General features: G+C 50.8%; 2 protein-coding genes across 8 annotated transcripts in view; one reads left to right on the top strand and one right to left on the bottom strand.

The window, feature by feature from the left end:
- RANBP10 (RAN binding protein 10) overlaps positions 1–2,811 on the bottom strand; it is a 60,412-nt gene extending 57,601 nt beyond the window's left edge. The window contains exons 1-2 of one of the 2 annotated variants that reach the window (XM_006072007.4): positions 2,531–2,811; positions 1,632–1,743 (exon numbers count right to left, since the gene is read on the bottom strand). In XM_006072007.4, the coding sequence (XP_006072069.1) occupies positions 1,632–1,743; positions 2,531–2,765 (347 nt within the window). In that variant the 5' untranslated portion in view covers positions 2,766–2,811. The remainder of the gene's footprint in view (positions 1–1,631; positions 1,744–2,530) is intronic. The other variant, XM_006072008.4, reaches the window with a different exon arrangement.
- A 295-nt stretch (positions 2,812–3,106) lies between these two features.
- On the top strand, positions 3,107–14,127 carry TSNAXIP1 (translin associated factor X interacting protein 1). Of its 6 annotated transcripts, none has more exons than XM_025268898.3 (16): positions 3,109–3,455; positions 4,889–4,991; positions 8,354–8,466; positions 8,599–8,722; positions 9,837–9,930; positions 10,492–10,688; positions 11,099–11,234; positions 11,665–11,834; positions 11,906–12,065; positions 12,144–12,274; positions 12,419–12,544; positions 12,701–12,853; positions 12,955–13,064; positions 13,237–13,402; positions 13,496–13,602; positions 13,812–14,127. In XM_025268898.3, exons 1-16 carry the CDS (start codon positions 3,409–3,411, stop codon positions 14,050–14,052), a joined length of 2,178 nt encoding a protein of 725 aa, XP_025124683.3. In that variant the 5' UTR covers positions 3,109–3,408; the 3' UTR covers positions 14,053–14,127. The 6 variants fall into 6 exon arrangements, with proteins under 6 accessions (XP_044788001.2, XP_025124683.3, XP_044787999.2 ...); XM_044932064.2 differs by having other exon boundaries at positions 8,602–8,722; XM_006072006.4 differs by having other exon boundaries at positions 3,111–3,455; positions 13,276–13,402.
- The last annotated feature ends 78 nt before the right edge of the window (positions 14,128–14,205 follow it).

Genomic DNA, 14,205 nt, shown 5'->3' on the forward strand with positions numbered 1-14,205 from the left:
AAAGTGAAAATCGTTCAGTCACGTCCAACTCTTTGCAACCCCATGGACTATACAGTCCATGGAATTCTTCAGGCCAGAATACTGGAGTGGGTAGCCTTTCCCTTCTCCAGGGGATCTTCCCAACCCAGGGATTGAACCCAGGTCTTCTGCATCGCAGGCAGCTTCTCTAACAGCTGAGCCACAAGGGAAGCCCAAGAATACTGGAGTGGGGAGCCTATCCTTTCTGCAGTGGACCTTCCCGACCCAGGAATTGAACCAGGGTCTCTAAAGGGCACCGATAGGGACTTCCCTGGTGGTCCAGTGACAAAGATTCCACGCTCCCAATGCAGGTGGACCTGCATTCAATCCCGGGTTGGGGGGCTAAGGTCCCACATGCCACAAGTAAGACCTGGCACAGCCAAATAAAGAAATATATTTAAAAATAAATAAATAAAGAGCTCCGATAATATAAACTTCCTATCTGTAAATTCACTACATGGGGATAAAAGTAAAAGATGTAATAGCTCGCCATGGTCAGAATTTCACAGAATTCTGGGATTAAAGGTAGCTCAGATGTTGGCCTAGCTCCCCAGAGGACAGACAAGCAGATGGAAGCCCTGTTACTACCCACAACCACAGAGCCCTCCCAGGCAGGGATGTTACAACTTCACCGAGGAAGCAGACAAAGCTCCAACTCCAGCAGTCCTGCCCCTAGCAAAGCCCCCTGGCCATGCATTTTGCATGTACCACAAGGGGGACTGTCCCTTGAGAAAGGAAGTACTCTGAATGCTCAAAAACACACATTCAGGGTAGGAACAAAGGTCACTGGTGGGGTTGGCAAACCACCCAAACCAGACCTAAGGTTTGATGAGGAAAATCTTTCCAAGCCAGCTAAAATCATTTTATTTCGTAACTTAAACACCTGCTTTGTGATAATCACCAGGGAAAAAAAGAGGCAAACTAGGAGAAGAATAGGAAGAGAAATGAAAAATTTCCCCTCTGATTTCCTATATCTGCTTAGATCACCCTAAACTAGGGAGCCTCCCCAGTGCTGACTTTAATGAGGACCTTCCTAAAGCTGGTCCAACTGGTGTTCAAGTCACTGGACTGAAAAACAAGTTTATGAGTAGCAAGGTCACCTGATTCTGACCATGTCCATGCTGTTTACCCTAAGATGACAGGCCAGTGGTTGCCACAGCTTTGATGAATGCTGCAAAGACTCTACTATCTCTTTGAAGCCCCCAGGGGCCTCTACATGACTAAATGCCATAAAAAGGAACCTTGAATACAGCAACAGCCTGAAAGGAGGGAAGTGACAAACATCACACAACGTGGAGGAACTTCATTCCGGACGCTCAACTGTTAATGTAAACTTGTTACTTGTTTCCCTGACTTGTGAGGGAAACAGTCATTACATCATCACCAAAGAGAAGCCCCTCTTCTACAAAATGCACCTACTTGCCATCAAAAGCTACTGCTTAGACCAGTTCATGACCACAGCCAGGTGACAGGCACCCACTACTCAACCCTTTGCAGCTCAGACCCATGCAGCTCAGCAGCTCATACAGGCACAAGTGTCAACCAGGAGACCTCAAACTCTGACCACAGGGAACAGCTCAGTGTTGGGGGCAAGGTGGTCAGGAGGGGCTTACCCATCTCTTCCTTTGCTGACAATCTTCACCTCAAAGTAATAAATGCCACAGGCAGCAGGTATGGGATGGGTGGCACGCACTGACGCCGCATCTTTGTGATTTTTGCCATGACCTAATAGAAGAGGACAAGGAAGAAATTTCAGCAGAGGGAGACACAAATGGAAGCTTCATTCCTCTCTGCTCCATGGCAACTTTACCCCTTCACGGCCAGAGGAAGCCCTTGCACAGTCCAAGAAATAATCAGACAACAACTAAGCAAATACATAAACCTCCCACCTTTGGTTCACCTCCTGCTAAGCACAGCAGCCCTGCCTGGGACTCTGTCCACCACAGAAACCACAGGAGGGTACCTGCAATGTGGGTGCCTACATGAGAGATTTCCTAGTGCTGCTGGCAGACTCCTCAGGACACAGGCAGCCCACTTGGAAGAATAGCGGAGGGAGAGGCAGCCCTGGAAGATGCCCCCACGATTTGGGGCAGAACCTCAGGCCCTGTCTGGGATGTCTGGCAGGTGAGCAAGCTCATGGACCTCTGGTGATGGAGGGGATGTGACCACCCTTTTCTTCAGACACTTTTGAAACTAAGCAGTGGTAAAGGGCTCAGCTAGAGTCCCTGGAGCTACCTCAGGACAAGCAGGAAGGCCCTGGGAAGAAGGTCCAACCCAGAACTGGTTCGGACACCTGTTGCGGTTCTCCTGACACCGGGTGTCTCAGGGCAGAACACACAAGGCAGTCAATCACTGGCCTGGTCAGCTCCACCACCCTAGACACCCTACAGGAGTTAAGGCCCAACCCGGAGCACCCGAGCTGGGGAAGGGACATGATGCAGCACCGGCTGGGCAGCACAGCTACCCCGTGGACAGTCTGGCCTTTTCCTCCCCTCGGCCAGAAGGCCGATACCTTTATAGTGGACGCGGAGGTTGCCCTGGGAGAGGCCGATGTAGTTGTACTTGTCCTTGGGGCTCCAGGAGCGCGGCAGCGGCGTCTCGTGCTGGTTGACCGCAGGATACAGGCGCTGCAAGCGCCGGCTCAGTTCCTGCTCCCCTGGGGACGGCAGCCCGCACCCAGTGGCCCCGCCGGAGGAGTCTCCAACCTGAGGGCTCCCAGCTCCCGGGTCCGCCGTCGCCGCCGCCATCTTGGAGGGAGCTGCTATTGTGTCACTGGGGGCGGGGAAGAGCAAGACCAGATCCGCCCCGCTCAGCCAATGACCAGAGAGCCAACCCGGGCCGCAGGGAAACCGAGTCCCAGTCCTGCAACTCGCTTTGGACCCCGCCACGCCTCGACACATTTCGGACTCCACTTCCCATAATGCAGAGTTCTCCAGGGGCGGACCAGCTCAGGCTGGTGAGGATCTCTGGGAGATGTAGTACAAACATGCTCAGCCATAAGCCTGGTCAGCTAAGACATTGAGACACCGAAAACTACAGTTCCCGCTGGCAACGCTGCTGCGGCCTCTCAGTTCACCTCCCTCCCCCGTGGCCTCTGTTTATGCCCCAGCCTCAGCTCTGGTCGCTAGGGTCATATCCGCTGTAATGACTGACTCTAAGGAGACCCTCAGCCCCTATTCCCCGTCCGAGTACACCTTTGCTGCTTGGCTTTCCTCCCGGCGCGCGGGAGCCGGATTCGGGGGCGTGACACAATCCTGATCCTGCCCCCGCCGATGGGCTGCTGGGATCTGGTCGCCATGGTGACGGACTGTACACTACCAGAGCTTCCCAGGCCACGGGTGCGGGCTGCCCGGCTGTCCGGCTGTCCGGCTGCCCGGCTGCCCTACGGTCATGGATTCCCCGAACTCGCAACCCCTCAACTTCCCCACCACGTCGAGGTAGGCTTGGAGGTCTGAGGCCGGAGAGGAGGCCTTGAGTACTTCCAGAAAGAGAAAGGGTACATGCTTCAGACCTCTGCACCTCCTGCCTCTGTCTATTGGTCTGGGGCTCCAGCCCCACTGGAACAGTGGTACAGAAACAATCTCAAATGATTTGTCAGCCCAGGAAGGTGGTTACATTCTAGTAAAAGGGGAAAGTGAAAGTGAAAGTCACTCAGTCATGTCCGACTCTTTGCGACCCCATGGATTTATAGTCCATGGAATTCTCCAGGCCAGAATACTGGAGTGGGTAGCCTTCCCTTTCTCCAGGGGATCTTTCCAACCCAGGGATCCAACCCAGGTCTTTCGCATTGCAGGCGGATTCTTTACCAGCTGAGCCACAGGGGAAGCCCAGTAAAAGGGGAGGCGCACTTTATCATTAGCAACAGCCAGCTTTTTCGTGTTGAGCGTGTATTAAGTGTCAAGTGCTCCATACACCATATTTAACCCTCACAGCAACTCTATGAGGTGGTAATATCACCATTTTACAAACAAAGAAATAGAAATCTGAAGACATCATGTGTTTTACACATGTTTATAAGTCATGGAGCTGGTATTTGATCTCAGCCATGTGAGTCTCTAGATTTGCACTCTTAGCCACAGGATAAACAGCCTCTTTACCCACTGGCTGAAGATAAAAAAGCATCTGTAAGCAGCCCAAGAACATCCCGTAGCCTCAAGGTAGCTCCTGCCTGTATTCACAGGTGCAGCATCTGGACACTGCAAATATGATAACAAGCTCCTATAGCCAGAAAAGCCACAGCCAAATAAATATTTTTTAAAAAAATTTAAAAACAAAACACTAGAACTCCTCAGAGGATTATGTGTTAGAAAAAAAGAAAGAATTGTCTCCATCTCCTTGTAAGGAAACTGGGCTGAGCGAAGTTAAATTACATGCCCAAGAGGGTTCCTGTTAGAAGATAGATGTCAGCCTCTGGGTCCTATTAACTAGTAAGTAGAAGCTCAAGACTCTCACCCTGACTCTTGACTCCAGACTCTGTACTTCTTGTCCTATAGCACCTGCCTTTGGTATCACACCCCTAGAATGTGCTGGTAATGTACATACAATGATCATTAGAGCCACAGATGAATGCTGAAGGAAGTGTAGGCCTGCATGGTTTTATGGGTTCCTGGTAAGGGGTGTTATACCACTGCAGGAGTACATGAGATTCCAGTGATGAGGAGAATGTTTCAGGGAATGTGGGAAAATACTTTGAGCCCAGAATCTGGAGCTTGTTGACAGCACCTCTGGGAATCTGGAGGCAGCACTGGGAAGACACAGAACCTGGCTTGGAGGAGAGAGGAGGCCATGTCTTGTGGTTCTGGGAAGGGTGGAAGTGCACTCCCCACTCAAGGCTCTGTCACCCACCCCTTCCTTCTCCTTCTCTGTGCAGAGCACACCTACGGCCTTTAGGAGTGTCCATAGATGATTCCCTCTTCACAGAAACCAAGAATACCCAGAAACGCAAGCTTTCTCAGAAACGGAAGACACTGCTGGTTAGTGGCAATGTCCTGTGGGATCTCCAAATTTTGATCCCCAGTCAGGGGTGTGTGGGTCAGAGGCCAGGCCCACCAGCCTCTGGGGTGGGAGCATGCACACTTGCCACACCTCACCTGAAAAGCCTTCCCAGATCAGCCCCTGCCCACAGATAATCTTCTCTTGCAACACAGCATTCTGGAGTGGACCTCATTTCTTCATCCAGCTGATCATGGGCCAGGCGTTGTGCGTGGTGCTGGAACGGTCCCGCCAGATCTGTCAGGGTCTTTTAGAACAATGACTGTATCTTTTTTGTCTTTACAGCCCTAGTGCCTGATGTAGCACTTGAGTGGCTGCTATAATGTGTGCCATAACTGCTGTGAGTAAGTGTGTGAAGGCAGTAGCAAAGGATGTTCATCCATTGTGTTGTTGGCTCTGCACTGGAAGTAGGGACTCTATCAGTCTCAGGACAGTCTCTCCCTCCATTCCTGTTCTTTGAAGTTTTTATATAGAAATGAATGCTGGGGAATTCCCTGGCAGTCCAGTGGTTAGGACTCTACACTTTCACTGCAGTAGGGAATGAGTGCCATTGCTGATTCTCCCCACAAATTTAAAAAAATGCTAAGTTAAGATTTAGGAGTTTTGTTGATATTATCATAAGATTGTTATTACTATTTCATCACCAAACAGCCATTGTCCAAAAATCACAGGTGAAAAAAACACATTTGAGCAAACTTGTTAAGTCCAGCTCACCGTGGAGAATTGTGGGCTGTGGTAGTTTTCTAACACACACTTAGGTGAGTGTGTCTTATGTAGAAGGTGGCAACATGATCTGTACCCTTTGTGAGGCTGGGGACTTCAAACATCAAAAACCTGATATCAGGGCGAGAAAGGGGTAGTGTGGACTCGAAGCGGAGACCAAGCGCAGCCTCATTACCGCATGATCCCGATTACTTGGGGCTGCCAGCTATTCAATGGAAGTGGGACCCGGCTCTCACTCCCTTTATTTTGCTCGTCGGCAGTGATACCGTACTCAACCACCAGGGGGCGTTGCACTCTCCTGCAGTCCCTCCGACCCCCGGGGCCGCCCTTCCCGTTTTCACCTGCAGGGGGAAGCAGAGAGCACAGCTCACGGGAACACCGCCTTCCAGCCACCGGCTTACGGCCGTTTGATAACCAGACCAAGAAAGCAGCGTACGCCGGGAAAACAAAATAGGGTAACTCCGTCTTCTCTTGACAGAAACGGCAGACAGAACACGAGATCTGGCCTCTTTTATTTTTTAAGTCTCCCAAAATAAGTTAAATTAAGCTTTATTTCTATGACTAAACTGGTTTTGTCTTCTCAGGGAATTTTCAAGGCTGGTCTCCCTTTGTTACTCTTATATTTTCTGTTCTTTTTTGTTGAAGTATGGTTACTTTACAATGTGTTAGTTTCAAGTGTACAGAAAAGTGATTCCATTATACATATATTCTTTTTCAGGTTCTTTTCCATTATAGGTTATTATTACAATTATATAGTACTTATTATCTTATAGGTTAGTAAGACAAGATATTGAGTATATTTCCCTGTGCTATACAATAGGTCCTGTTGTTTACCAATTTTATATATAGTAGTGTGTATATGTTAATCCCCAAATCCTAATTTATCTCCCCCATGCCCATTCGGCTATCCCCTTTGGTAACTAGGTTTGTTTTCTATGTGAGTCTATGTTTTGTAAATAAGTTAACTTGTATAATTATTTTAGATTCCACATGTAATTGATATTATATTTATCTTTCTCTGACTTGCTTCATTAATAGGATACTCTCTAGGTCCATCCACATTGCTGCAAATGGCATTATTTCATTCTTTTTTATGGCTGGGTAGTATTCCACGATGTATATATGTACCACATTTTCTTTGAGCTTTTAACTCTTTACAATTCTGTTTCATCATCGCTTCCCCCTCCCATGCTATGTTTTTATTTATTCAACAAATATTTGTTGATTTCCACTGTGTGTCAGGCATTGGTGATACAGTGGTAAGCAAGACTCTACTCTTGTTTCTGAGAGAAGATGGGGGTGTGATGATGGGAAAGAGTGGGTGTTGGGATTGAAAAGAGTATCAGGGAGAACCCCTGAGATCCTAAATATGAATAGCCAACCTGGAGCATTCTTGACCCTGGCAAAGCATGTGTGAACATATACACCCAATAAGTAGCATTTCTGTTTTTATTATATCATGCATCCAACTAAATCATGCTTCCCTAAATATTTATTCCACAATACTTGCTAAATGCTACTTAAGACTATGAAGAGTGTTAACACAACACTGTAAATCAACCATACTGGAATTAAGGGGCAAAAAAGACTATGAAGAGTATGAAGTGTGATGCCATCAATTCTGGAAGTACAGAGATAGGTCAACCCAAACTCCCAGAGGCTGGAGTCCTCCCTGAGACCTAGCAACAAGACTTACTATGTACTTTCCAAAATATTTAGGGAAAGGATGGATGATTGCAAGATTGAGATAAAATAGGTAGAATTAAGAATGCAAAGAAGAGCCCAAGGAGACAGGGGCAATTTCCACCCTAAGAGGGTCAGGAGCCAGCTACCATTAGTCTGGAAGGACTCCTAGAACCTGGATATGTGGGACATGGGAGGTAGGCCTGGCCTCCATCCCAGAAGAACCTGGAAGCTGGGCTCAGGGCCACAGAGCAGGCTTTAATATTGAATTCAATAATTCAATGTTTTTTTTAATTTCAAAGTAATTTATGCATTGTAGAAAATTTTGAAAAATACACAATTATAGATACAAAAGCACCCAATGGCCTATCATTACAGAATAACTGCTGATATTCTTTTGGGTTATTTCTTCCTTCTTTTCTGGTTTTTCATCTTACCTGGTTGTGCTTATTCCCTAATTTCAGGCTTTACTTAACCCTTGCTATAACCCATGTTAAGCCTCTTTGTAAATATTTCATGGCTGCACAATAGTCTTCCATTTTTAGATACGTAGGGAGTTTTCTGACTTTTTTCATAGTCATAAGTAAGGCTTTGGGGACCTTATGATAGAGCTGCCACCTCACCTCTGTGCCCTCTGCAGTGGCCAGCCCAGACCTCAGCCTCAGCTGGCCTCCTGTCCATGGGCATAGGCCTGTTCATAGCTCTTCAAAAGTGTTGCTGTTTCCCTGAGGTATTGGTGCTACCCAGGCAGTGGAAGTGTGGAGTCCTAAGCACTGGACCACCAGGGAATTCCCATAAGGACCACAGTCTTAATTGTGAACCGTATTAAGACATGTGTGGGGGAGGAAAGACCCAGGAGTAGAAGGAGAAGCCTGGAAAAGAACATCAGGAAGGGGAGCAATGTTGTCATGGTAACCCCACCTGTCCCTTCTTATAGTCTGGTTCCTTCTCCATCGGTGGCCACCTGTCCCCATGGCCCAGATACATCAGTGACCAGACCATTCTGCATAATCGAAAGCCCTGTTCAGATGACTACCGGAAGCGGGCAGGGTAAGCCAGGGTCAGCCTGATGGTGGATAGACTGGGCCCAGAAACAGTACAGGGATGTGTGCTGCCACAGACCTGTGGGGCATGAGGGTCCGGCAGGGTGTCCATGGCATCTCAGCTCACCACCCCCTGCAGTAGCTTGCAGCAGCCCCTGGGCACAACCAAGCCGAGGTACCTGGAGCAGCTTGAGAACTACCTGCGCAAGGAGCTCCTCCTGCTGGACCTAAGCACAGATTCTGCCCAGGAACTAAGGCTGCAGGTCAGAACCACAGAAACCCTGCGGGGAGGCAGGGGCAGGGCTGCCAAGAAACCTTACTCACCGGGACTGGGCACTTCAGATTTTCTGCAGAGACCAGCCTTCCCCAGCTCTTTTGGGTTCCCCATTCCTGGTAAGAGAAACAGGTTCTATGACAAAGCCAGTGAGCAAGCAAAGCCACCAGGGTGGAACCAAAACTCTCCTGAGGCTTGGGCTTCTTGACCTGAGTAGGTGGCCTGGATACAGTCTCCAGTCCCTTCTGTGATCCCCAGCACCCACCTTGGGTCATTCGATATTAGTGAATGGAGCCTGAAGCCTGACAGTTGGGCAAGCAGGGGTCATAAAATGTCCACCAGCCCAGTCACACCAGCCCCAAGCTTGAAGAACTTAGCCAAGACAGAAAGAAATCTGGATGTAACCTAGATTCTGATGCATATCAGGGAAGTAATCACCCAATTCCTGCTCAAATGGAAATGATGATGGGGAACCCCACAATTCTGACTTAATCACTGCCACAAGCATTTGCTGAGCACCATCTGTGTGCAAGCTCTGGATGGGGCCTAGATATGGCCTCATGAGCTAAAAGGAACCTTGCTAACAAGGAAGCAGAAGCTGAGAGGGTATCCAGCTTCACAGCAGTGGAGCTAGGACTCAAACTCAGGGTGGGTTCAGGAGTCTGTGCTCATTCCAGTAGACAATGTTGCTTCCAAAAGCTTCTGGTGTGTCCAGGTAGGACAGGAAAGCACATGTCTCATTGGAGTTTGGAATGTAAGGTTAAAGCCTAAAGTGCTGTAAACAGGGAGGGGTGTTGGTGAGAGGCCAGCTGAAGCTCAGTGAATGGAGGAGGCCGGCTGTCTGGAGAGCCAGAGAGGGGGCACAGGTAGAGAGGGGGAGGCCCTGACCCAGGTTGCCTGCCAGGTCTCCAGAGAGCAGTTTAGAGGGATGGACTCAGCTCCTGGACTGTGCGAGACCCTAGGGTGCCTGTGGCATTTATTTGAATGTGAATTGACTGGCAGCTTCACACTACAACCCTTCTAAGTTGAGCAAAGAAACACTTAGGTCCCACTGAGTGTGGCAGCTATAGGCCAGGAGATGACAGTTTCCCTTTTCTTGCCAGCCTTACAGAGAGATCTTTGAATTCTTCATAGAGGACTTCAAAACATACAAGCCATTGCTGTCCTCCATCAAGAATGCATATGAGGTGATGCTGGGTAAGACTGCAGCCTCTCTGCCTGGGCCCAGCCTGGAAGAGGCACAGAAGATCCTATTTTGATCTTCTGGGTTCTGCAGGGGTCTGGGGTACCTACAAACTGGGCTTTGGGGTCACCAAGCCTTCTTGCTTACACCCTTCTGTGATAGGGCACCCCAGGGCAACTGACTACCGCCCATTCTTGGTAGCATGGTGGGGCGGTATCTGTAGGAAACAGAGCATCTTTTCTATTGAGACTGAAGCCCAGAAGGGAGTGTGTAGTTCAGGGAAGTGAGGGGGCTTCCCTCCCCAGGCTCAGGAGGTACTGGGCATGGCACAGCTGCAGAACTAAAAACTGTACAGGGAAGGCGCAGAGGTGAGACCCCGGTCCTCATCTGGACTCTGCCCCTGGTTGAAAAGCAAGTGCAGGAAGTTCTTAAGCAGGGAGTATAGACTTCTTTGAATGGGAGTATAGGCCTGAGTTTGCAAGGGACATAGTTGCACACTGTGACCTCAGATCAGTGTCTGCTGGCTGTTTGTCTTCCATGGCCCCAAAGGGCCTCCCCTACCTGTCCCTGCTTAGCCCACCAGAGGGAAAAAATTCGGGCTCTGGAGCCCCTGAAGGCCAAGCTGATCACTGTGAATGAGAACTGCAACGAGAGGATCCTGGCCATGAGGGCTGAGGAGAGAGATGAAATCTCCATGCTGAAGAAAGAGAAGATGAATTTGCTAAAACTCATTGACAAGAAGAATGAGGAGAAGATCTCATTGCAGATTGAGGTGAAAAGGGAGTAATGTGGTGCCCAACTCCCTGAATTCCTGCCATCCCACCCCACAGGTGACCTTGAGGCCTTTGGCACTGGTGTGACCCCCTGGCTCTCTCTGTCCTTCTACCTGGAATAACATACAGAGCCACCACCTGATCCCAAACCCTGCTTCCACATGCTGCCCTCCTCCTTGGCCCAGCACTGCCTCAGTGTGGCCCTCAGTGCTAGCAGAGTCCTACTCCTTGGCTGCCAGACTTTCTCCACAGGAGGAAGCTTCGACACTTTGACAGGAACAACCAGTCTCCTCCCCTTCCTTCCTTTCCTGTTCCCAGGCCCTGGAAGGGCCGCCCAGCACCCACCCATCTGCTGTGGTGATGAGCTGTCCAGAGACAGCCCCTGACCACAGAGCCATCTCCCCAACAGGTGACCAAACTGAGGAAGAACCTGGCTGAGGAGTATCTGCACTACCTCAGTGAGAGAGATGCCCGCAAGATCCTCATTGCAGACCTGAATGAGCTACGCTACCAGCGGGAAGACATGTCACTAGCCCAGTCCCCAGGTAAGACTGAGGTGGGTTTCTGCCCTGCTGGAGAGGAGTCTGACTCTCACCACTCACTCCCATGTATTCATTGCTCCTGATATCTGCTCATTCCATGCTCACTCCCAGTGAGAGAAGTTCCTGCTGCCACCAGGGTCTGTGGATCTTCTGAGCTGGCCTGAGAATCACAGACTTGTTGTTTATGTAGGAAACAATTGCTGGCAGTTGAGACAACCTAGACTCCCCAAGGGCTGCACAGGCCTGGTACTCCACGTCCTGGGCTTCTCTATTTAAGCTCAAAGTCCTACAGTGGTAGCATGATGGAAAGACTCAGTGGTTCCCATCCTGGGAGAGAAGGAAGACCTGGGATGTGCCCTGAGGGACACTCAACCCTGTCCTGGGCTACAGGCCCCAGAGCCAGGGTGATACGAGCTGGCGGGCCTCCTGGCAGGCGTCTGGGGGGAGGACCCCATGAAGCTAACAGTGGCTCTGAAGATGGCCCGGCAAGACCTGACCCGCACACAGATGGAACTCAACACCATGAAGGCCAACTTTGGAGATGTGGTGCCCAGGAGGGACTTTGAAATGCAGGAGAAAACCCTCAAGGAACTGCAGGAGCAGGTGCTGGTGGGCAGACAGGGTAGGGCAGGGCCACACAGGTGGGTAGCAAGGACCAATCACCCTGCCCACAGCTGGAGAGCCTGAGAGACGACTACGAAGAGGTCCGCAAGGAGCACGAGATGCTGCTGCAGTTGCACATGAGCACACTGAAGGAGCGGGACCAGTTCTACTCCGAGCTGCAGGAGATCCAGCGCACCTCCACGCCACGGCCGGACTGGTCCAAGTGTGAAGGTAACGCTGGCCCTCGGGCCCTAGGGACTGCACAAGTGTGTGGTCTGGACTCCAGCTCCCTCTCCCCAACCCCTGCAGATATGGTGGCTGGAGGACGAGATCGCTGGCACATGCTGGCCGAGGGCAAGAACAGCGACCAGCTGGTGGATGTGCTTCTGGAGGAGATTGGCGAGGGGCTGCTCCGGGAGAAAGACTTCTTCCCTGGTCTGGTAGGGTAGTCCCTGGGCTCGGGGAATAGCCAGGCCTCACTGCTGAGAAAACTTGAGGTTCTGGGGGAACGATTTGGGGCTTTGCCCTGCTTGTTGGTGGGGCTACAGCTGGGCCCAGAGACGAGCTGACATGGTTCCTTTCAGGGCTATGGGGAATCCATCCCCCCTTTCCTTCGGTTTGATGGCATTGTGGAGAACAAGAAGCCAACCAAGAAGGAAGTGGTAAAACTCCTCAAGGATGCCTGGAAGGAACGTATCACTGAGGAGCAGGTCAGATCTCTCCAGCTGTTTTAGCCTGGCATGGCTGCCTGAATCCTCCAATGGTGGAGGGTGGATGTGGATGGGGCGGTGGGGGGGTGGTATTCCCTCGAAGTGCTAGGGAACTAGGAGGAGGGCCAACCAAGCAGTCTTCCCTCTACCCTGCAGAAAGAGAAGTTCCCAGATTTCTTCTTCAGTTTCCTGGAGCGCCACTTTGGGCCTGGTGATGCCATGGCCTGGGCTTACACCATTTTTGAATATATCAAGCTCTTCCATACCAATGAAGTCATGAGTCAGTTCTATGCAGTCTTGATGGGAAAGGTAAGCTTGGGCCTGGCTCTCTACCCTTTGTCCCCAGCATAGGCCAGCTCTGTCCCTACTCCTCTAGGAAACAGTGAGATAGTCAATGCTTCCTCCCATAGAGGAAAGAGAGTGTGTACATCAAGCAGAAGCAGACCATAGCACAGCTGCTGAAGGAGATGACAAACGTTGACAGCCAGAATGAGGGGCTACTAACCATGGAGCAGTTAAGGTGAGAGACCAGTTGGGTCACCCTAAATTCTAGCCCAACATGCCCTCTGGCCTGGTTCCCAGCTGTGCAGGGGGCAGGGGAGCCTGGTGGGAAAAGGCCAGAACCTCAAGGCATGCTGCCCTTTTGAGCACTAGTAGGACTGGCAGAGGGGTGCAGGAAGATGAGTAAGCAGGCCTCAGCCAGGCCTGTCGGCCCTCATGTCTCCCTACAGTACTGTCCTCAAGAGCACCTTCCCCTTGAAGAAGGATGAGAGAATTCAGGAGTTGATGGAGGCAGGGGGCTGGCATCCCAGCAGCAGCAATGCAGACTTGCTCGACTACCGCCTGTTGTTTATGGAGGTGGGTCGGGGCCCAGGAACTTGCCCAGCCCTGACCTAGCCTCTGCCTAGACTAGCCCGTGTATCTTCACCCTGCCTTGTGGCCCCTTCCCAGGATGAGGAGGGCCAGAGCGTGCCCTTTGTGCAAAAGCTGTGGGAACAGTACGTGGTGGAAAAGGATGAATACTTAAACGAGTTAAAGCAGGAGCTGGGCCTGGAACTGTGAGTGATCCTGGGGCCCACAGGCTCATCCAGTCATAGGCAAGTCCTGCAGGCTGGGCCACAAAGTAGCACCTCCAGCCCCTAGGTCTCCCTAAGCACCAAGCTTGCTGCTGGGCCTTACATAACACTCAAGCCCAGAAGAGGGCATCTTGGGGTCTGGGTAGAGAGCAGAGGGTCAAGGTCTGTCTCTCTCTTTCTTTGCGGAACAGGAACGAGGAGGTAACCCTACCCAAGGTACGTGAGGCCCTGATGAACATTGATCCCAGCCTGGACAAGCAGACCCTGAACCACTATTTGAGGCAGGCCTTCCAGCTCCCCATGACAGAAATGCCAGAGGAGGGTGAGGAAAGGGAAGAAGGCATTGTGACACAGCTCCAGACTGCACTAGAACAGCTTCAGATGAGTGACATTAGGCGTATGGGGCCTCGGGAGCAGGAACCTGCAAGCTAAGGCCACTGGGGCAGCCTAAGTGCTCCCGTGCCGCTAACCGCTGATTGTTGTTATAAAATTCTTTGTCTGAACCCATGCTATTCTCTAGGTTATGATGGGGAGTCAAGGAGAGGGGCTTGGTCCCTGCCTGGCTGTCCCAGGAAATGCATCAAA

The sequence above is a fragment of the Bubalus bubalis genome, chromosome 18 (assembly GCF_019923935.1).
Source record: "Bubalus bubalis isolate 160015118507 breed Murrah chromosome 18, NDDB_SH_1, whole genome shotgun sequence".
NCBI classification, from domain to species: Eukaryota; Metazoa; Chordata; class Mammalia; order Artiodactyla; family Bovidae; genus Bubalus; species Bubalus bubalis.

What these genes read in the sequence shown, in the direction of transcription:
- TSNAXIP1 (XM_025268898.3), top strand. Translation starts at nt 3,409, where the DNA reads ATGGATTCCCCGAACTCGCAACCCCTCAACTTCCCCACCACGTCGAG. An exon ending in TCAAGGAACTGCAGGAGCAG is followed by an intron (nt 11,835 to 11,905) that starts GTGCTGGTGGGC and finishes CCCTGCCCACAG; the next exon opens with CTGGAGAGCCTGAGAGACGA. An exon ending in CAGGAGCTGGGCCTGGAACT is followed by an intron (nt 13,603 to 13,811) that starts GTGAGTGATCCT and finishes TTTGCGGAACAG; the next exon opens with GAACGAGGAGGTAACCCTAC.